Source organism: Orcinus orca, chromosome 3 (assembly GCF_937001465.1).
Source record: "Orcinus orca chromosome 3, mOrcOrc1.1, whole genome shotgun sequence".
In the NCBI taxonomy this organism is placed as follows: Eukaryota; Metazoa; Chordata; class Mammalia; order Artiodactyla; family Delphinidae; genus Orcinus; species Orcinus orca.
In genome coordinates, this window is record NC_064561.1 from 127,405,041 (window position 1) to 127,428,593 (window position 23,553).

General features: G+C 40.6%; 1 protein-coding gene across 10 annotated transcripts in view; it reads right to left on the minus strand.

The window, feature by feature from the left end:
- Positions 1 to 4,768: 4,768 nt before the first annotated feature.
- ARHGEF28 (Rho guanine nucleotide exchange factor 28) overlaps positions 4,769 to 23,553 on the minus strand; it is a 308,933-nt gene continuing 290,148 nt past the window's right edge. For all 10 annotated transcript variants that reach the window (XM_049707682.1, XM_033430011.1, XM_012533384.3 and 7 more), the window contains one exon: positions 4,769 to 5,991. In XM_049707682.1, the coding sequence (XP_049563639.1) occupies positions 5,828 to 5,991 (164 nt within the window). In that variant the 3' untranslated portion in view covers positions 4,769 to 5,827. The remainder of the gene's footprint in view (positions 5,992 to 23,553) is intronic.

Here is a 23,553-nt window from a genome sequence, read left to right on the forward strand (position 1 = left end):
TAGTATTATCCCCTTTCATCGATAAGGGAACTTAGCTCAGAAGCAAGGTTGCGGGATTGTGCAACTCCAAGAGATCCCATTCACGCTGGATTCCACGAGCAAATCCAGACAATGTAAGTGGCGTTGTGTGACCCTGTGGCCCTAGGGAATTTCAGTAAGCAAAGCCTAAATCTGATTTTTTCCCTACCTTTTCACTGCCTCTGTCACACTTATTAGAGGGAGCTCTGTGCCTGACAGGCTGTCGGGAAAGAACATGGTGGACTCTTGGTGGTAATCACAGGATCACTGTGGAATCTTTCTTCCATGTGTCCTCTCTACTCCTTTTTCTTTTCCACAAAGCCTTAAGTGGTAGATGAAGATGGGGTGAGGGGTAAAGCTGATAAAAAAAGGCAGGCAGTGGTCAAGATAGTGATATAGGAAGATCCTATGTAGTCACCTCCTCCCCTGGACACACCAAATCTACAGGAGCATATGGAACAATTTTCTCTGAAAAAGACCTAGACTAGCAAAACAGCTCCACCGCATCAGAAAACAAGAATAAGGCCCACACGGAGGCGAGTAGGAGAGGCTGAGATGTGGTCTCACCCTAAACCCCCAGCATGGCAACCCACCATCTGGATGGAACTCACGAACTTCTCCCCAAGGAACAAAGGGTTTATCCCTCACATCAGGCACCCCAATTTTTGATAGCAGCACTTGACAAGTCCCCCAAACACCTGGCTTGAAAACCAGTGGGGCTCACAACCCCAAGACCCAAAGGGCCGTAGGGACCTGAGGACCAGCTTTTAAAGGGTTTCAGCCTCACTCTCTCCAGGGCCCGGCGCAGAAGCAGCCCTTTGAGAAGCGCACAGACTTTATGTGAAAGAGATTCATGTGCTGATCGTAAAGCCTCAGCCTACAGGGCGGAGCCCCACACTTTTCCGGAATGGGGATGGAGACACTGGCACTCCCTAAAGCCAGCGGAGTCCAGTTGTTTTACCCTCTGCAGGTGCCGCCTCCCCTCCGGCTGGCGCCTCCCTAAAGCCAACTTCCCTCTCCCTGCACTAGCATCTCCCACGGGGGTGCCCCACGTTTTTGCAGCTGCAGCCCAGGGCAACAGAGGCAGGGATGCCACCATCTTTGCGCCCTCCCTCTGCCTGGCTCCAGCTCACCGGTATCCCCCAGAAAGGAGTTGATACACTCTTCTGGTGCCCTAGTTTTTGCAACTGTCGTCCAGAGGACACCTCCAGATCGCCCGGCTCTCTTGGCCAGCAGGGCTTTTGCTTGCGTTCCCATAGCACTGTATATATTTCACTGTATTTATATATTTTGAAGCTGCTGCCTGAGGGTCTGGCTTCGTAAACAGCCTAAACCTAGATGCTGACTGAGGTCCCCCCGCCCACCTTTAGGACAGATAGGTCTTGGCACACCTCAAACACTGGGAGCCACGAAAAATAAAATAGGCTGCTTGGGCGATCACGAAGGTTTGGGAGATAACCAAAAGCTAGAGCAGGTTTGAACAATAAGGTTCATCTCCTACAACAAGAGCAATCCTGCAAGATCTGGAGAGGTGGCTGTCTCATCTAATATACAGAAACCCCCCAGAGTCAGGTAAAAGGAGAAAACAGGAATATGTTCCAAAGGAAAGAAAAGATAAAACCTTAGGAAGAAAACTTTACTGAAACAGAGATAAGAAAATAAAGCAGAAGAGCAAAGTGAGACTTCTTCCCTCCCCGTCACTTTATTCTTCCACTTAAAACTCTGCTCCCTCTCTTCCAAGAAGCATCTTCAGGTAGCCCCCAGGAACCCCTTTACTTTTGGTTTCTTGTGGCTTAGGATCAGTAGGTAGATACCCAACTGGCCATTTGACCACAACCCAGTTGCTTTATGGTGGAGGTGGATGTGGAAGGGTGAGGGGTCAATGGTGTCATTTTACCCAGCGCTCAGCAAGCCAAAATGCCGAGACGCCGAGGTTTGCAGCAAAGAGAGGGGCTTATTCGCAAGGCCGCCAAGGGAGAAGCACGAAACAGTGCATCTCAAATCCACCTCCCAGAAAAACAAAGGGCTTAGGGGGTGGGATATTTATGGGATAACAAATAAAGAGGCAGGGCTGGCAAAGGCGTGGGGAGCGTGGGGAAAGGATTGGAAAAATCTGCGGTAATCATGGCTCTGCTCAGGTGTAACTAAGCTCCAGGGCTCTGCACGTTCTAAAACGGAGGCGCTTGGCACGCTCTGAGGGTGGAGTTTTCAGCCCCCTGACGTCAAAAGGTCACGGAGCGGACACTCACGCATGCCCAGTTGGAGGGTACTGGTCCTATCCAGTCTTAACCAGGCAGCTCCAACTAGACACAGCTGACTCCAATTCCCGGAGAACAACTGGGGCAAACATCTTGTTTAGGCTCCGTGCCACCTGGAGGACAGGCAAGTCTTTTGTAGATGACCTTGATTAGTGAAGGCAGGTGAAATGGATTTGACTAATGCTTCCCCAGGGTTTCAGCAGTCCTCCATAATCCAGCTCTCTATGGAACCTGATCAGTTACCAACTTGAGAGAGACACTTCCATGTTTTCCACCACTTGTACCAGAGCGCTTGGAAGAGTCCGAGATAGATGGATTTTCTCCCTGGATACCTTGATCCAGAGGGGAGAGACACATTCTGCAGTACCTCCAAATGTGTACTCCAGTGGTCTTTTCTTTTGTGTCTCTGGACTTTTGCTTGGGTTTCTCTCCTTACTTGGAATGTCTCTTCCACACCCTCTGACTCTACTTCTATTTCAAGCCTCAGGCATCTTCTACTTTAGGACAACTCCCTTCATTCCACATATTACTGGCCCCAACATGCCCTTTCTCTGAGCTCCCATGGTGATCTGTGTTTCTCAGTTATCTGTTCATGTGTTTGTCTTTTCCAACAATTTGCAGGCATATTCATCTTTACAGGCTTCCTAACATTGTTTGGCCTTTAGCAGAGGGTCAATAAATGTTTACTGAATGAGTTGAATGGAGGTTTAGAGATGCAAATGAGTTGAAAGCTAACCTTATGAAGCTTTAGTCCACCCTTATAGCTAGCTATCTCCAGGCACCTGACCCCTCTATTCACTGCTTCTGGCTGTGCAGGTGCAATCTGCCTAAGGACTGGGACCAGGCTGACCAATTATTAAAAAAAGCTTATGATATGATAATAATAGCTAGCATATGTTGAGTGATTACTATGCCCCAGGTACTGTTCTAAGCACATTACATAATCATTTAACTCTCACAGTTCTGTAAGGTAATCATCCCTGCTTTATAGATGAGGAAACTAAGACCTAGAGAGGTAAGTGACAGGCCAAGGACACAGCCAGGAAGTGGAAGGTCTGGCTCCAGGATACACTACTGCCATGCCTCTCTCATTGAGAAAGACAGCGATGGTTGAACCTTAAAAACCTCCGTTTGATCCTGAGTTTGAATGGTGTGTCCCAGGTCATAAGAAGGAAAACATACTCCTTTTCACTTTCACTAATCCCATGACTTTAGCTTGCTCACCTTCTTCATTTTATATAGCCCTTACACACAACATCACCACCACCACTTCTGCAGCGATTATTTTCCCCCTTTTCTGAATGAGCAGGGCTCCATTTGAGAGTGGGCTGGAAGTGTCGCAGGAAGGACTCCAGCAATTATGCAGCCCTGATGAAGTGCAGAGAAGTTTGGACTACAAATGAGATGCACATGAATGTATGAAACCTGGAAGGAACAGGGCAAAAATGTTGTTTTCCTTTCTGCAACAAATCTCTAAAGGGATGAAGGTTTCCTTAAGATCTTCAAGCGGTGGGAAATACCCTTTGAGGGAAACTTATTTATGATGCTGAGAAACAGGGTGGTTTTCTCCTCAGATGAGTGAATTTCTTTTAGAGCCAGAGTGAATTCCACGAAATCTGAGCTGATTACATAGCGAGGACAAAGTGAAAAGGAAGAACTTATCAACAAAGTGTTGAGACTTAGATTCAGTTGAGAAGTCATAATATTAAATTTAAAAATTACCAAGAGGAATCTATGAATAGAGATATATCAAATAATGCTGAAGCTTCCCCTGGGTGGCTACACAAAGCCCCAGAGTTTGCAGGACTTGAAAATCAACCGAGCATATGTATTTTTAAAGAACTCCGTGGGGATTTTGAACATCTTTACCTATTTTCACGTATGGTTATTTCCATAGCCTCTGTCAGCAAAAACGGAAAGATATTTATAGTTATCAGAGCAAGGATTTATACTGAAATATCTATACGCTTTTTATTTGAAGGATAGAGAATTCTGGAATAGACATTATTGGAGAGAGAGGGAAGATAGATCTTTCTCTCTAGATGTCTTTAGGAATAGAAGATGCACCTTATAATTTAGGAGTTCATCTTGGAGATGAAGAGACTGATTAAAATTTTAACAAGCTATCATCCATTCTGTGAAAATTAGTCTCTGAATCTGTTAATACGATTGTGACCAAAATGGCCAGAAGAGGCAAGAGTCAGAAAAAAGAGTGTCCCCCAAAAAGGTGTTTTTTAAAACTCAGATTAGACTTGCCCAAGTGAAAATATAGGTTCGTTATTCCACTGGTAACTTAAGTGGGAAAAAAACATAACGGAACCAGGGTGAATTTTTTTCTCTTCCTATCACAGCTCCCTCCTGGTAAGTGTTGCAAGCCTGGGTGAATTTAGTATTCCTCCTTTATTTTCATTTTTAATAAAGGGAGATTGTGTTTGAGTGTGAAATGTGTATTTTACTATGGTTCTAAACAGTTTTAAAATTTCAAAGTAAACTAGCAAGGGAATAGATATTTATTGACACTGACCAAAACATACACAAACACTTCTGAAGAACAAGCTGAAAACATTTCCTGGTTTATTTTCTCACACAGAGACCCATAGTACCTTGAAAGCAAGATGCGCCAGTTTTCCTTTGCGGAAAAGCACATTCAGGCCACAAGCTTCACCGAGAGAGCAGCTTTTGTCCTTCAGTAACTGCTGGGCATCGATCCCTCCAGTGAGTGGTGGTCTTTGGTGCTCCCGGGACCAAAAGGAGGCAGGGCCAGCTGCGAGAAGCAAGGGCTAATAAAGTCTTACTTCGGTAGCAAAGTGTTGCTACTAAACTTTACCTCGAACCGACTTGCTGGGGCCGTGCCTCTGGGCTGTGTTGAAAGATGCCGCTGATCTATGACTGAATTCAAAGCCCACAAGCATTAGGACCACGAAGGTGCATCTGAACAGTCTCTGCCCCAGGTCCCAAGAGTCCAGATTGTGTCCACAGTAGAGTGGCCACCCGGTTAGGACAGGGGTCCAAATAGGGTACCTCGGTTGCTTGGTGACTGTGACAGCTCACCACCAGGGGTGACCCCTTTGATGTCCCAAAGAGTAGCTAAGAAAAGTTCTTTTCCACATCCTCCTGGCCTTTGAGGGCCCTGAGGTCACTCCTCCTAATCAGCTGCTGTGATTGTGAAAATATGCCAATTATATCACTCTTTCCATCCAAAGTGCTTCACCTAGATCTCAAAAGGCATTTCAAAAAACAAATGATCCTGTAGAAAATACAATATGGAATTTTACTCTAGGGTCATAACAACTTTGAACATATTTCTGCTTATCTAAGTTAATTTCTCCTCCAGGAGTCTGGAATTGGGTGTGATAAGTTAATGACGATACAAACAGAGTTGTTTTCAATAATTTAATTATTAGACTCATGCCCCCAAAATAAACTTGCACGAAATATTAAACATTACTCCTAAAGCAATTTGGACACAGTCACACACACATCAGGAAAGGAAAAAAAAATTCTCCCCCAAATGCCTGTATTTTGTTTCATTTGGAAAAATAACAACACAATTAGAGGTAAACAATAGTTTCTTCTGCTCCATCTCCAGTTTCGCCATCTTGTCTGGTTACTCTCTGTAGATTTAGCTTTGCTTCTGCTATGAACGTTTGCAGCTGAGGGCCATGCGGATTTGAGTCCTGGGGGGGCGGGCATGCAGTCTGAGAGAGGTCCAAATCTGCAACAAACAGACAGCACAGGTCACAGGAGAGTCAGCTTGAGACCTACAAGTCAGGTGAAACTAGGAGTCAGAGTCAGAGCCCTCGAAGATGGGGAAATGCTGTGGCCATAGAGCTAGCCACGGAGAGAATGACGAGTCCAGTGAGAAAGGAATGAAATGGATATCTAATGATTTAATCAAAATCACTAAAATGGTTGGTTGGGTGTACAAACATCTCCTGTAGCTAAAAATAACCTTTACAAAATACTCCCAGCAAAACCGTCAAACAAAAACTTGTTACCATTTGTGGGCTGTTCAAACACTGCACCTGCTGAGAAGGGGGTGCCCAGTTATTTTTAAAAATGGGTTCAACGTCTTAGAAATACAGTTACCTACTCCGGCTGTGTGCAATAAGCCATATTTGCATCTGCACCGCATCTTCCCTCAGAGTAACTCAAAGTCAAGAACTGATCTGGAAGACTCAAATAAGGTACCTGGGACTTTCCCGATATGGGGAAAGGGGAGGGCAGAAAGGAGATGAAGGATGGAGACCCTCCAGCCTCACCATTATGCAAATCTGTTAACACCACACAAATCACTTAGCAAAAAGAACCAGGTTCCTGGGGAAAATCATTCTGGTAACAACTGACTGGGTTTGTTATTTTTCTGGTTACCTAGCAACAGCAGGGCACAGCCCATTTTCCCTTTTCTGATAAAACCCTCTAGTACATGGTTTAAAGGAAAGGCAAAGGGGGATTTTGATTTGAAAAAAAAGCAAGGCTGTTGCTGCAAACCATATTCTCTGCATTGCTCCACTGACCGTCCTCCCGGAAGCTTAGCTATGTGGGAAAATTACAAATAACCAGCTTCAGCTGGAGCAAAAAGCAGTCTACATGGAAACCCAGGTGGGGAAGATGCAGAGCCCTGAGGCCCACCTGTTCTTTTTTCAGGCATTAACAAGAGGTCATTCTAATCCTTGCCACATTTTATTCAAAGGCTCTATTATTTAGATGGATACACATAACCGCCAGCACTCTGATGACAAAAATGCTTGTAATTTTTACGCTCCTGACAAGGTTCTTTGGTTATTAGGGAAGACAGGAAGCAAGGCCTGGCTGGAATGAAGAGCAAAATGTCCTCACAGGGCTCCACCTTCAGGGATGCGGCTTCCTTTGCTACACCCCCTTTCGTCACTTCTTCCAATAGGAGGCAGAGCCAGCGGGAGAGCGGCAGCCAGGGCCACAGGAAGTAGACACAGGTCACCTGGAGGAGCTGTCCTGTGCCTCCAAAGCCAGCCCAGGAGGACCCTGGGGGGAGGGGAGGGGAGAGGTGGGGAGGAGAAGGGAGGGGAGAAAATAGAAGGGAGGGGAGGAGAGGGAAGGGGGAAGGGGAAGGGAAAGGAGGGGAGGGGAAGGGAGGGGTTGGGGAAAGGAGGTGAGGCTGCACTCCACAGCTCTGCTCAAAGGTTTAGGCCATCCCTAACTCTAGGTATCAATGGGGCACAAAGAAAAAAATCCATTTATATTGGGGTGACTTGATTCTGTTGATCCTAATCCCATACCTCAAATATTGGGCTCTCACTCACTACTGAAAACATGACTACTGAAAATGCCTCCAAATCCACCATGTGTACGGTGCCTTCTCTGGGCACAGCACCTGTTCCAGGCCTTTTACAGTCATCATCTCCTCAAGCCTCAAAATGTTGTAACGCACAATTTACAGATTGGGAAACTGAGGCTCAGGCTACATTCTTGCCCATCGTGCAGCTAGGAAGTAATCCAGATTTGAACTCAGAGGATCATTCCCACTTGCTCATCTGCTCAAGATTCTCATGGTCCCCATTTCTTGTTGTGCTGGAAATGACTTGACCATCTTTGCAGCATTAAGACACCCTGGATGTGTAATGCTTAACCTCCCTAAGTACCGAATTTTGAACACTTACCAAAAAAAGAAAGAAAAAAGACATTCTGAGCTCCTCCAAACCGACACAGTAATTACTATAAAATTAGGAACCTCCCTCATTCAATCAGGTAAACACAAAAAAAACCCAGGCAATGATTTCACTATCAGGGCAACACAGATCAACCTAGAATGTTCTCTGTCCTTCGCCTGTCTGTGGTCATCACACATTTTCACACTTTTAACTCCTTTTCCTAGCCATTGAAATAAAACCATTTCACCTCTAAAAATAAACATTCCCAGTTAAACTACTGATGTTTAGTATTATGCAACCTAAAAAACAAAAACATGCCTCAGAACTTCCATCTAGCAGAGGCTGACCGACTGGAGAACAGTTCACCTCAGCCACCAACCACAGCGCTGCCTACTGGCCCACAGAAGGTCCAGCCAGGGTGCAAGAAGCGCTACAGGGAGAATGAACAATCATCCATTGAAAGAGGCAGTTGTCGGGACGCGACTGCTGACAAATGTGACAAAGCCGGGCAGAACGGAAGCCCTTAATCCATGTAAGTTTCCTTCCTCTGGGGTAGGAAACATGTAGCAAAGAATCCAAAATACTGGTGATTCTAGGCATCTGGGAAGTCCCCTTCATGGTTTCAAGAAAAGACTTGTTCGAAAAGAGCCCAAGAACCAAATACATTTCAGAAAGAATTCTTTTATCTTAAATTGTAGGCTCCAGTTCAGGAAGATAGAGAACCAAGAGTAAACATGGGGGGAGGTTTTTCATTTGTGTGTGAGTATAAGGCAGGCAAAGAGAGATTTAATCAGAATTTTTTCAAATAATAAAAATACAGGAGAAAAACATCTCCTGGACCCTAAAGGGAATCAATGGCCCACGTTGTAATCCCATATGTATTGATGTTGTGCTTGTGTGTCACCGGGAGGGGAACTCAATTTCCTTCTCCACGTTCCTTCTTGGTTTCTACCTGAACTACTTAGGCAAGGTCAGACAGTCTGTCTTTGAAATTAGAAACCGTTCTGTGATTTCTGATTTTATTACTCCATTTCAACCCTGAAAGGACTCCAGCACAGCAATTGTATATTTCTCAAGGTCAGCCACCTTCTTCCACACGCTCTACCCTAGAGAGTATGATCGTCGTATAGAACCCTAAACTGAAAAAACATTTGTTAAAATAAACCCTCGTTGATTCAGAAAGCAGAATTCTTGGGGAGTAGAATTAATCATCCAATTTTATTTGTGATCAAAATGCCTGTAAATTACTGGAAATAAAAATAGAATACCTCTTTTTTTGTGGAGAAAAGAACCCTCTTGTAAATTGTAAACCCTCTGTAAATTGATACAGCCACTATGGAGAACAGTATGGAGGTTCCTTAAAAACCTAAAAATAGAATTACCGTATGACCCAGCAATCCCACTACTGGGTATATATCCAGAGAAAACCATAATTCAAACAGACACATGCACCCCAATGTTCATTGCAGCATTATTTACAATAGCAATGTCATGGAAGCAACTAAATGCCCATCGACAGACGAATGGATAAAGAAGATATGGTACATACATACAATGGAATATTACTCAGCCATAAAAAGGAACGAAATTGGGTCGTTTGTTGAGACGTGGATGGATCTAGAGACTGTCATACAGAGTGAAGTCAGAAAGAGAAAAACAAATATCATATATTAACACATATATGTGGATCCTAGAAAAATGGTACAAATGGTTTGCAGGGCAGAAATTTGGTACAAATGGTTTGCAGGGCAAATGGTTTGCAGGGCAGAAATTGAGACACAGATGTAGAGAACAAACATATGGACACCAAAGGGGGGAAAGTGGTGGGGGGGTGTGTGTGGGGTGTCTGTGATGAATTGGGCGATTGGGATTGACATGTATACACTAATACGTATAAAATGGATAACTAATAAGAACCTGCTGTATAAAAAAATAAATAAAATTCAGAAATTCAAAAAAACCAGAATACCTCATTTTTTAATAAGCAAAGAAATATTAACACAATCATAATTTGGTCAGATAAAAAACCAAATGCTCTTATGATGAAACAAAACTTCAAACTACAAAGAACCTTTTAATCTACTGTCTCAACACAACTGTCCCTCTTAGTTGACATAAAAGAAATAATTTGATCCTTCCCATACCTCTGGAAACTCAACAAAGTGAGCATTATTACCTTAAAATAAGGACAAATAGGCTAAAACACATCAAAGCCTAGCTAAACCAAGTGGAGGAGTAGAATCTTGATGCAGGTTTTTTTTTCCCTATTTAGCTGAACTTTTCTTCACAGCCTAAAACTTCTTCCTTCACAAGAAATTTCCTCAGTCTCACTGTAGGGTCTAAGTCAGTCTTCTCAGGAAGTTTCTAAAAATGATAAGTATACACATTTTGGCTGGTCCTATCCCCTTTGTCTTATGGGCGGGGGGCAGAAAACACCCAGGCCATAGGCTGTATGATGTGCTGATACCCAGAGACAGTTCCCCAAATCCCCCTATTTTTAGCCCTTCATTGTAGCCTTGAAGGGCTAAAAATGCATTTGTTGACATTTGCATTTATCATTTTCACACTTTGCTCACCTGCTATTGGAATTTCAAACTGTGAAGGAAGAGAATGTGGGATCTGGATGACATAAAACCATAGGGATTGGCACCTGCAAAGCTGACACGAGCGGGAAGAAAAATTGGCCTTCCCTGCGTCAGCTCACCATCATTATTATTCTTTTGAGCCAACTGGATAATTGGTTATTTGCAAGACCAGACTGTAAAGTCAAGGTGTAAAATGCAACCACGTGTCACACTGAAAATGAATGAAGTGTCTCCCAAGCTGAGAAGTGAATGAAATCTTTTAAACCACAAGGTCAATGTAACCTTGGGCGAGTCACTTCCGCTCTCTGGGCTTCAGTTCATGAAGGATTGAACTGAAATCATCATTCAGGCCTCTTAAACTTCTTATACTGTAGGAGAATGTTTACACCTGTGTTTTGGCTCAGTAATGTGCCAAATACTATTCTAGAAGTGCAACAGTGAATGCATTTTTCAACTGCTTTCTGCTCAAGGAATACAAATTTATTACCTTAAGTTGCATTCAAAATAATGTTTTAAGGGTAATTTCTGGATATATGCGCCACCCTTCTACTTTCAGTCTTCCCTACAACACGTATTTGAGTTGAGCCCACACAGCCCTCAGAGCACAGGATTTGGAAAGCTACCTAATGAGTGGAAGATAAGGTCCACGGTCAAAATCTACACTTGATCTTCCCTTCTATGAACAGCAAACCTAACAGGAGTTTGTCATAAAGAAAGTGGTTGTCTATTGTTTTAAAATATTTAATTCATGTAGTCTTTGCCTTTTTCTGGATTTTCTGAATAGAAAAGCATTTTAAATCCTAATAATTTTTAAAGAAAAGCTTTGTTTCAATTTCAAAGCACCAGGATAACTTCCATCATAAACATTAATGTCCAGGTCTGAATTTAACTCCACATTACCCAATGGCCAGACAGCCCGCAGCCCAGTGCTACAAAAGCACGTTGAGTCAACGTTCGGATCATTGATGATGTGTGTCAGCCCTCTCCGTGTCTTACCCCAATCCATTCTCCCCAAAAAGACTCACAAAACAGAACTTCATGTCTCTGGGTCCTGGCTCTGTTCTTGGTTATTTTAATGAAGTGTTCCGACTCATACTCTTTACTACTGTATCCCTCGTGCAAGTTCCTATAATCAAAACTCACACTTTCCTAGAATAACACCACCTCAAACAAATTGTCATTCATATTCCAAGTCTGCAAAATAAGTTGTATTCACCCATTTAATGATCGATTCATGCTTATACTGTGAAACATTTACAAAATTGTTTCCTGATGGCCTTACTGGCAATCACTATTTTTTTCTCAGGAGCATTAATGCACAGCATATTCTTTCTAATGGAAAACACTTAATGTACAAAACTCAACATGTCCTCAGAGCTAAGGAAAATTTTTCTCCCTCACTGCTTTTGCTCAACTGCATTTCCCATAGTGAGCCACAAACAGCATGTGAACATCTGGCATAAAAACCAATCTGGATATCTGAAGCCAATGACCTCAATGAGTGTTAGGATTCCCTTCATTACTCCTCACGTACCAATCCTGCACCTGAAATAAAATAACCGAAGTGTACTCTGGGGTTGTATACGTGTAAATGTGTAATGTAAGAAAGCAAACTTATCATTTTTTAAAGTTGTGACCGTTAGAGTTGGACTTTATTTTCTTACCAGTAATTAACATATTTGGAATAATCTATGTTGGTTATGTAGGTAACACTGATAAGAAACACAGCAATTGAAGCAATCAATACAATGAAGTTACAATTATGTTAACACAAGATGCATTATGATACGTCCATTGTCTCTGTGTGAACTTTGATTTGCTCTCACACTCTCTCACCCAGAAGGGTGCCCGTGTTACTGAGTCATGACCTTAACATCAGCAAGTCCCACGGGAGAACGGGGCAAGTGCTTCCACCTTCCCCTCTTCTCTGAGATGCATTTCAAAGTGTGTTTCTCCAATCAGGATACTAATAGGTATTAATGATAAAAGAATACAGTGGTCAAGTAAGTTGATGAAACTCCGGGTTAATCAAGTTTCTTTATTGACAAATTCCCCAGAACTTTAATAGGCTCACCTGTATTATTAATCTCTGAAAGGGAAAAACTGTATGTGGCAGGTCCCAAACTCGGGGAGCCTTTTCTCACAGTGTACTTTTCAGTGTTGTGTTCCATGTAATATACTTTGGGGAATAGTGCACTAGAGAATAATAAATCTATTATAGACTAAGAAAGAAAGAGACAATAAATGACCAAGATGCCAGAATAAATCAGGGGTGAGAAGCTGGAAATAGGTGAGGTTTTCCAAATTCAGAGACTCTTGACCCTGTATATAACATCTATAGCAGACTCGGGCAATCATCATCAATGGCTGCTAAAGGCATTAGGAGAAGAGCTGATGGGGAACTTTATAATGGATGGACAACATCCGAACCCACGGGTCAATCTTAATATCGCAAAGAGAGAAACAGACACCTCAAGCCTCCTGATGGGATGCAAGAGGAAACACACAACATCTACAACATAGGAAACAGACAACTCCATCTATGAAGATTTTTTCATGTCAAAAAATAAAGCCTGCATCTAGTCAAATATCAAATACCTATTCCCAACTACCAGTTTACAGGAAATATAGAGACAGAAGACTACGTTAAGTGACACCACAGGGATGCAATCAGCAAAATCCAGAATGTAGAAAATTTTTCAGGAAATATATTTTTTTCAGAAAAAAAAAATGTCTTTTCACCAAATAAACAACCCAGTCTTTTCAACAAGTTGTAAGATTTTTTTTTAAGGCAAGGGAACTTTAGATTAAAAGATTCGTGAGATATACAAACCAAATGCAATACATGAAACTATTTGGATCCCAATTCAAACAAACCAAGGGAAAAAAAATTGAGACAATCAGAGAAATTCAAGTACTGAGAGTATGATTTTAAGTAAAAACTATTAAATTTTTTAAGGTGTAATAACGATACCGTGGGGACTTCCCGGGCAGTCCAGTGGTTAAGACCTTGCCTTCCAATGCAGGGGGTGCGGGTTTGATCCCTGGTTGGGGAGTGAAGATTCCACATGCCTCATGGCCAAAAAAACCAAAACATAGGGCTTCCCTGGTGGCACAGTGGTTGGGAGTCCACCTGCCGATGCAGGGGACACGGGTTCGTGCCCCGGTCCGGGAAGATCCCACATGCCGCGGAGCGGCTGGGCCCGTGAGCCATGGTCGCTGAGCCTGTGCGTCCGGAGCTTCTGCTCCGCAACGGGAGGGGCCGCGACAGTGAGAGGCCCGCGTACCGCAAAAAACAACAACAACAAAAAAACCCAAAAAAAACCCCCCAAAAAACCCAAAACATAAAACAGTAGCAATGTTGTACCAAATTCAATAAAGACTTTAAAAATGGTCCACATTAAAAAAAAAAAATGATACTGAGTCCATTTGTCCAGAGCAGTGAATTGATAATGTTCTTTTAGAATTTGGATCCCTATTCTTTAGTCTTGAGTTTACTTAAAACCAAAAACTAACATTTTTTAAGAAATAGGAACTAAAAGATGTACATCTAGTCCAACAATATCTGAGTAAATTTCAGTTCCTAACAACAGTAGGTGTCAACATATAATGTCAAATGAATGAATGAATTAGTGAAGACCTTATTCAAAAATTCTACCTACTGTAATTAGAGTTGTGGGAATCACCAATTTGGAATTCTTATGTTTAGAAAGTACCTTACAATTTCATTTATTCTAATTCTTGTCTTCTCAGTAGGAATGAAGCTAAAAATGTAGCCAAGATAGAACTGCACAATAAGGCTTCTCTCTTTAAGCCACTAACATTATTTGACCTTGAGTCAAGCATTCAATTCAAACCTCACACCAATCCACAATGGTAAGTACACTATGGAATATGAAAAGGAGAGCTTAAAACAAACCTAACTTGAAAATGGAACACAACTCAGGAACACAAGAAGCTGAAGAAAACATCCAAAAACCATAATTAACATCTTCAAAAAAAATTTTTAAGATATTTCGGCCACCAAACAAGATTCCATAAAATAGGAACTATAAGAGAACAAGGAAAAATCTCTTAGAAATTAAAAATATGCTGCTGAATTTTTAAAAAAATCAATGGAAAAGTAGGAGGTTAAGGATGAGAACATCTCCCAGGAAGTAGAACAAAAACATGAAGAAATGGGAATAAACAGAAAAATCAGAGGCTCCAAGAGGTCCAATTTATAACTGGAAACAGTTCCAGTAAAGATAAAACTGAAGAGAAGCAATTTTTTGAAGAAGAAAATGTCACAGATTCGAAGGAAAATATATTTCTTGATTGAAAGAGTCTAATGAATAACCGGTAAAAATGATTTTAACAAAAGACCAGACTAAGGCATATTATAAAATTCATCCGAGAATGAATAAAGTGATAATTCTAGAGGCTTCCTAAAGCACAAACAGGTTGCAAACAAAGAATTAGGAATCAGAATGGCATCAGACTTTTTAACAGCAACGCTGAGAAGTGGAAGAATCAAATCCTTCAGAATTCTGAAGGAAGATAATTTGGGTATAGAATTCTAAGCCCAGATATATTATAAAAACCAAGTATAAAAGTAGCAAGAATAAATAAAGGAAATGAAAAAGACATTTCAACTGATTTGGAAAAAAAAATCCTTTCATTATTAGATTTTTTCTTAGGAAGATTTAGAGATATGCTCCAACAAATAAAGGAATATGCCATAAAAGAGAAAGATTGGGATTGAGGACAATAGGATCCAACACAGGAGAGATATGAAGAGATGTCCCAGGTGACAGCTACACTGCTGGCCGGGACAGCAACAAGGGCATATTAGAGTAAGAGGACAGAAGATTCTGGAAGGGAAATTTCCAGGAAGGAAGATGAAGCTGATAGATTTTGGAATGTGTTGAGTGTGTGTAAAATAACATTGATCAGTTATTGAGAGAAGTATAGGAACTCTGGAGGAAAATATAGGAGGTAGAAAAGAAGTGAGCAAATGAAAAAATAAGGCAGATGGTTAAAGTCTCAGTAGGATAGAACAATGACATTATTTTTAGTAGCTTCTGTTCATACAGTTGATTTTTCTCCATCTTAAAAGGGCTCAGCTCTCACAAATGTCCTTTTCTAATCTTAAATGTCTACATATAAATATGGATTTTCGGAAAACTACTTCTCAAAGTACGAAATATATTGAGCCCATTCTAAAAGAATGAACGTGTCTGTATAATTAAGATTAGAGACTTCTGAAATTCTAATATCTGCTGTTAGAAAAAAACCTTTATAAACAGGCACTTCAGAGAGGAAGAAACCTAAAAAGCTAATAAATATTAAAAAGGAACTAAATCTCACTGGTAATTAGGGAAGTACAAATTGAAAGAAAGGGGTTACCCATTCCATACCCATGATATCGGCAAATATTGAGAAGCCTAACAATGCTAAGTGTTGGGGAGAATCTGGAGAAACTCGACCTCTCGTACGTTGCTGCTGAGAGTTACACTATACAATTTTAGAGAGAAATCAGTAATACCCAGTGAAACCAAAGACATCCCTACTACTTCTAGGTGTTCATAATCTACATAAACTCTCACTCATGTGCACAAGGAGATGTGCATAAAAGAATGTTTACTGAGAAGCGTTTGTAATACAAAAATATTGGAAACATCCTAATTGCTCATTAGTAAGGTAATGAATATGCTGGTGTTTATTCACATAATGGAAGAGCATACAGCAGTCTAAAATTAACTATTTGTGCTACATGTACAAATATGCACGTTGAGTGAAAAAATAAGTTGCAAATAGACATAAACACACACATACACATGGAGCGGGGGAGAAAGGGAAGAAGGGCAGGCTCTTTTATACTATCACTACGTACATATGTATCCATAAACAATATATCATTTTTTGTTTTCCACTACATTTATATGTATCCATAAACGATAAACAATATGTCATATTTTTGTTTTTTTAAAACAAAACAAAAAATATGTTTATTGATACATATATATGTTTATGGCATAAAAACACACTGTGGAAATGACACACCAATTATAGGATATTGGATAACTCTGAATAGGAAAAAAGAAAAAGATAAGGGGAAGGGATTTCATATCTAACATTTCTTTCAAATAAAAAAAGGGCAAAGAGATATCTGAAGCAAATATGGTATAAAGTTAACATTTGTTAAATGCATGCATGATACAGATTTTCTGTACTTTTCTGTAAGTTTGAAATTTTCATAATTAAAACTTTTATGTTAAAAAATGCATGAAAATACACAGCAACCAATTGCAATATGTGGTCTTTATTTGCATACTGAGTCCAAAAAACAAGCTGGAAAAAGGACACACGTACTACATTTATAAAACAATTGGAAACTTGAACCCTGACTATATGTTGATATTATGGAAGTTTTGATAACTTTTCCTAGGTGTGATAATAGTTTAAAAAAGAGAGCCTTATCTTTCAGATATGTATGTATCAGTACATACATACTGATGTATCAGTATATGCTTACAGATGATTTTTAGAATTTGCTTCAAAATAGCACAGGGTGTGTGTTGTTGCTGGGCATGGGGGATTGGTGGGTAGGAATCTACATAAATCACCACTGGTCATAATTTCCTAATTTTTTGAAGTTGGGTGATGGTACATGAGCAGTTATAATACTCCTCTGCTTAATTTTGTACATGTTTCAAACTGTGCATACATTCAGGTAATCAGGGAATATGTCAAGCTCAAATTTTAAATCAAAACAAATTAAGATGTTCCAACCTCAGAGTCCCTGTTAAGAAGCAGGGACAGCTTTTTAAGATTGTGCTGAATTAAACAATATGTAGGTCTCCAGCTACAAGGACAGGGCAGTATTTTCATGGCATTGAATTCCTCTTAAGGTTGTAGAGACCAGGGACTCCTAAGTACCATGGCAATAAAACTGGAAACTGCCTTCTGCATGACTCTACCCACACTGAAAGAGTTATGCCTCTCATTTTGCTGAAAGAAGAACTGAATTCACATCTCTGCCAGGTGAATAATGCAGAAAATCAACCTAGGAATTTTAATGCTGCATTTACTTCTTACTGGTTCAGCAGAGGGAAAAGCAGATGTTAAAATTCTTAAGCATACCAGATCCAGTGTTTTTCTTTAAACCAGAAGAAGGCAAGCAATTAGATCAAACACACCCAAGCTAATTAGTTCTACCTCCTTCTTAATAATTATGTTATTACCAGACTTTTTAAAAAAGGCACCCAATTCTTTAAAGGTATATAAATGAGTGTTTTTTTCTCTTGATCAACTACAAAATTATGAGATGCCAAAGAACTTACATGCCTTTTTCTGTTCTGAGAAGTTGGTATTTACAGTTTTCAGAGCAACATAAAAGTTTTTCTTTTTAAAAACGAGAGTCACTTTGTAATTCTTATCTGTTTGAAATAACATTTGCTGGGAAGCCAAACCCTGAAATATCTTTTCCAACTGCAGCTTTGAATTTATGTCACTCAAAAATGATTAAAATTTTAAAAGTACAACATCATATATAGAAAATGTTTTGTTCAATGTAAATTTTCACACTCAACATTCTTTTCATATTTATGTTTGCAATCAGAGCAAAGATTACTATATTACATTTCTGGAAATTAAACTTAAATACTTTTAGAAATTGTACCATTAGAGAAGTAGGCAGTTTGCAGAACAGAGGCAAAATTAGGACTTTATTAAAACAGGAATCAAATGAGAATATATATACTAAGATTAATTACTTTACTCCTTGAAGCCATCTCTTCCTATAGGAGATGATTTTACGTTGTCTCATGCATACAAATGTCACGTGGAGCTACTCTAGATGTTTATATTTGTGCTTCCTGACTTGTGACCTATGACTAACACTGGAGCCTAAGAAACCAATTTCCCTTTAATTATCTACAAGATGACACAAATTCCCAAGTTTACACTACATCCTCCTCCTTTTAGATCTCTTTCTTCTGTAAACAACTCTTCTTAAGAAGGAGCCACAGCATTACCATACAATTTAACTTCTCTTTAGTGGAATCAGCCACCGAGAGCAAAGAGCAAGTAGCCTCAGTGACTTAGTGCCCAATGGCCCCAGCGCCTTCCAGACCAATAAGGGCCACTAAGCACACTGCCCTCTGACAGCCTGTTACCTCACAGAGTAGGAAGACGCAGACACAGATAACTATAAAAGAGGCTAATGAACACTGTCCACAGGCGGACACCACTTCAGAGATCTTCCAAAGAGAGCATTTTTAGATGTGGTAGCCAGGACAGGCTTCAGAGCAAAGACAGAACTGGAATTGAGCCTGGCTGACCAGAATGTCAACAGGAAGAGGTGGCCTCGGGTGGAGGTATTTTAGGTAGAGCTCACCCCTACTGCAAAGGGGAGGAAATGCTGGATGCCATAAGAAAAGAGAGCTGTTGGGTCTGGTGGAATTATGAGTTAGGGCAGATAAACCAAAGGGGTGGGGATGTGTTGGAAGATGGTGGAGGGTTTTGAATGGGAATGCTGGGAGTTTTAACTTTAGGAGGTAAGTTTTGCAGCTGCTGGTGATCAGGACCCTTCTATGGTCCCGTGTCTATCTACATACTTGGCTTTACCTGCACATGTAGGTCCAAGGCAGGGTCAGAAGGGAGCTGTTATTCCCCATTTTTCATCTGCTTGGAATAAGCCCACATTTAGCCAGTCATGTTTCCATCCCTTTGATGGACAGAACATTATTTATTTTTCCAGTTAGGAGAGGGTGTGTCAGAAGGAAAACTGTTTTGAGCTTCTTGTCCATTCACTCTTCAATCAACACTGAGTGCCTAGTATGTGCCCTGCACTGGGTCGGACACCAGGGAAACCGAGTTGAACAAGACTTTGTCTCAGCACCCAGGGAGTTTATAGCCCATACAGTCACTTCAAAAACTGTTCCAGTTTCTTAAAAGCTAAATAGGAACCAATTCTAGGATGAATTCTACTCCTAGGTATTTATCCAAGAAAAGGGAAAACGTAATTCACAAAAAGCCTTGTACAGACTGTTTATAGCAGTTTTATTTATAAGAGCCAAAAACTAGAAATAAGCCAGGTATCTATCCACAGAAGACTGGATAATTGTGGTAAATTCATCGAAGCAAGATTCCTTAGTAATAAAAGGGAACCAATTACAGATTCATGCAACAGCATGGATGCATCTCAAAAACAGTATGTTGAGCGAAAAAACCCTGGACACACAAAGGTACGTAGTATTTGATTCCATGTCATTCTAGAATAAGCAAAATTAACCTGTGGTTGATGGAAAGCAGATGAGTAGCTGCTTCTGGGAATGAAGGTTGGTTGGTAAGAGGTAGAAGGGAGCTTTCTAGAGTGATGGCAGTACTCTGTGCCTTGAAATTCTTTCCACAAAAATGATTGAATAATAGAGTTAATATCTGAGCATTCAATGTGTGTAAATATCTCAAACAAACAATATATAGCAACTTAAGAGTCCAGAGGGAAAACAAGTGACAAAATATGGTGGAAAGTAACACAAGGATTTACTGGACACTATAGAATCACAAGGAAGGCTCCTAACCCAGATTGGGAGGGTCTGGATGGGCATTTGGAGGAAAGTGACCCTGGAGCTGGGGTCTTGAAAGACGAACAAGAGTTTACCAGGTTGAGAATAAAGGGTGGAGGACAGGATATTCCTGAAAGAGGAAATAGATGTACAAAAGGGGCAGATTTATGGCCTTTCACATAAATGCAAGAACTTCCTATGGCTGGACCACAGGGAGAGAAAGGACAGAGCAGCATGAGATGAGGCTGAGAGATCAGAGGTCAGATCAGGCCTCCAGGCCCAAGCACATAACCTCCTGCGCTTCATCAGCAATGACTAATTTCAGCACACGGTGCATTTGAATAAGCCCAAGGAAGGTGACCCAAAAAAGCCCTAAGAGGACTGGACACAAATCCTTATCCACAGGCCCAAATGCTGGCCTAGGGGCTAAACAAAACTCTATCTAAAATTCATTGTGTTGTATTTGGTATTCAGAAGACAACCCACGTGGTAAATCACGTTGGCATATGTCGTTTGGATTTCAATTGTTCCTACGGGAGAAAGGATGTATTTGAAGGGTGTGCCATGCGCAATGAGTTTATTTCAACACCCACTTACATCACTGGTTTTCTTCCTAGTATACTTTAAGGAATAGTAGCCCTGCAAGGTTCTGGGCTGGAGAAGAGGATGTTGTGGTTAAATAGGTTTGGTATGTGCCACTTTTGGAGAGTCACAGTACACATGAGCACAATGAAAGTTTTGAAGAAGTTGTGTAGTCGCCAAACCGCCATTTCCCAGTACCATCTGATTATGGGAACCTTCTATCATGTACTGTGGAATGTTTTTTGAGAAGTGTCTATTTAGATAATACTCCAATGAGACATAATATGTCCTTCAGGTCCCCAGAGCAACTATTTTGGAAGCTGCCCAGTGGATGAAGCAACTGAATGTTCTTCCTAATGCTCTGCTCCTTTTTTAACACAAGGTATAACAGTAACAGTGACAATAACTGTGTCTACTAAGTGCTTCCAAAGTTCTCAGAACTGTACGTTTCGTCTTATAAAACCCTCATACCACCTACAAAGTAGATACTGTCAGAAGTCCAATTTTACAGATGAGGAAACTGACACACACCAAGTTTAAACACTTGCTTAAGTTTTTACAGGTGGTAAATCTGAACCCAGGCCTTCTATCTTCACCACTATGCCACTCAGCCACCTCCACTGTTCAGTATTAATCAAGTTTATTCCTTCATGCATTCATTTGTTAATCTATTCATTGATTCATTCATTCAAATCCCTCATGTAAAAGTGAAGTACCAGAAAATACACCTAAAGTTCATTACATTGGAAAAAGCATCGTTTTAGTCTATGTTTGCTGAAACTTGGTTTAGGAGGTGGGAGAAGATGTATTCTTTATATTTTCATCTTTGAATGACGGGGAAATATCACATCACCTACCTTCTTCACATGAACATATGTCTCGTCTTGACCATTCTGGTCAAAAATGATATTGCTAGGCAGGTTTCCGCCCTAGTGTTTTTTCTGGGTCCTCGTTGAATTAGTCATTTAATCAAGCGCTTCATGAAATAAATTTTCTGAAATTTTCCTGAACCACACATCCTCAAAGTTAGCCAATGGTCTAAAAAGATAAAATAACCATCTCTAAAAAAAATACCCACCCTATCTATATATTACCTATATCTCTTATCTGAAGAGGAAATATTTTAATTTGAAATATTGTAACTCACTGGCAGCAGCATTTGCAAAAACCCTTCCATATTCCTATCAGAAGCAATGATAATTTCTTTGAGTAGGATAATTTTAATGTGATTTTTCCCAGTACTCTGCTCACACAGTTAAGATTTAAGCTTTTCCCCACTACATGCATTAAGGTAATCACCTCATACCCAGCTCAGAGCAGAGGTAGCTCATAAAAGACAAATGTAGTATCTGATCTTTCACGATGCTTTACCTCAGGCTGCTTGTTCAGCATAAAATAACTAAAATTTTTAAAAAAATCTTTGCAGATAGTTGAGTGAAGTACCCTAAAAGGCAGCTAAACACACCCTCCCCCTTGCAGTACTGCTGCATTCTCCTTTCAAGGGGGATGGGATTCCAGTCCGCAGTCCTCGGGGACACATCAGTGTGTGACTGTACTTCCTCACACTGGAGCCCAAATGCAAAATAGGGCCTCATGATTATGCTGACTAACAGACCATCAGATTTTGGCCCAAACCTTCCTTTTGTTTTCTCCTTCCAAGCTATGTGCCAGTGAAAAGTAGTTTGCACATGCAAAACTTTGTGGGTGCATTTTAGAGCTCATGTTGAACAGAAGCATCAAGTGTCTAAAAATACAGGATGAGCTCTACTTTGTGTATAATCCATCATGCCAACCTGGACTCATTAACAAGTAATCAAAAACAGGTTAGCTATTTTTGGTAGGAATAAATTCATCAAGAGTCAGAAGTTTAATCTACTCATTGGAAGTAACGCAGCTTTAAAAGCCTTTCGTTTCTTAAAAGAAGGTTCCATTTTAATCAGATGGAATATATATTAAGAATTATACATTCCATATTCTTGTTATATAATAACATCCCCAAAACAGAGCCATATGGAAACAAGTCAAGAAAACACAACCTACATTTATCCAAGAGTTTAGGCTTACGTAATTTTAAGAATATTTAATAGCTCCATATTTACTACACTAAAATAAGAAGAAAAAAAAATCCAGCAGAGCTAAACAGTTGACTGCAAGGGTGCGTCTGAAATGACAAGAATACAAGTCTAAGATCCTAAACACAGATTCTAGAAGCTTTTGGCGAAGCCAAGTATGCGAAGTCTCTTTCTCCTTGACTCCTAATATCTCACCATCCCACCTTCTGCCATCTGCCTCTAGCAAATGTCAGTGGATTCCCAGGATGGAAGCATGTTTCCTTTCTGATTCATTCCTAAAAGACTCCCCAAAATATGGCCTACTGCAACTGAGCATGACTGCCCTGAATTCACGGGAAATCACCAAAGCCATAGTCTTCTTTCAGCCATCCAGAAGAATCAAGAATCCCTCCCATCTAAAGGACTCGTGTCTAAACCGAACACTTACAGACTCCTATACTGACAGCCCAAACCATCTCTGAGAAATAGGAACTTCAAAATTCAGAGTCTACAAGAAAGTACTGAGGCTTCTGAGGACACGTTAGAAAACAGAGCGTTAAAATCACCTCCTGATTTGGGGTTTTGCATGGACAGGGCTCCGAGCAGGCGATTCCTGTTTTTTGTTGCTGGCGGATTTATGAGACTCTTAGAACGCAAGGCCCTTATTGCAATGTTATAACATTCTGTGTGATTAACTGATTGCAAATCACTGCACAGGGTGCCAAGATCGCTGGTAGGAAGCAGGTCATTAAATAAAATTAAAACTCTGCCAATGTTTTGCTTGTAAATGCTTCTTCCAAAGCTCTACAGCAGCACCAGTCCTTACAAAATGACCTCAATTCACCTGAGAAGTCGAGTCTCCAGTATTTTTGGCAGAT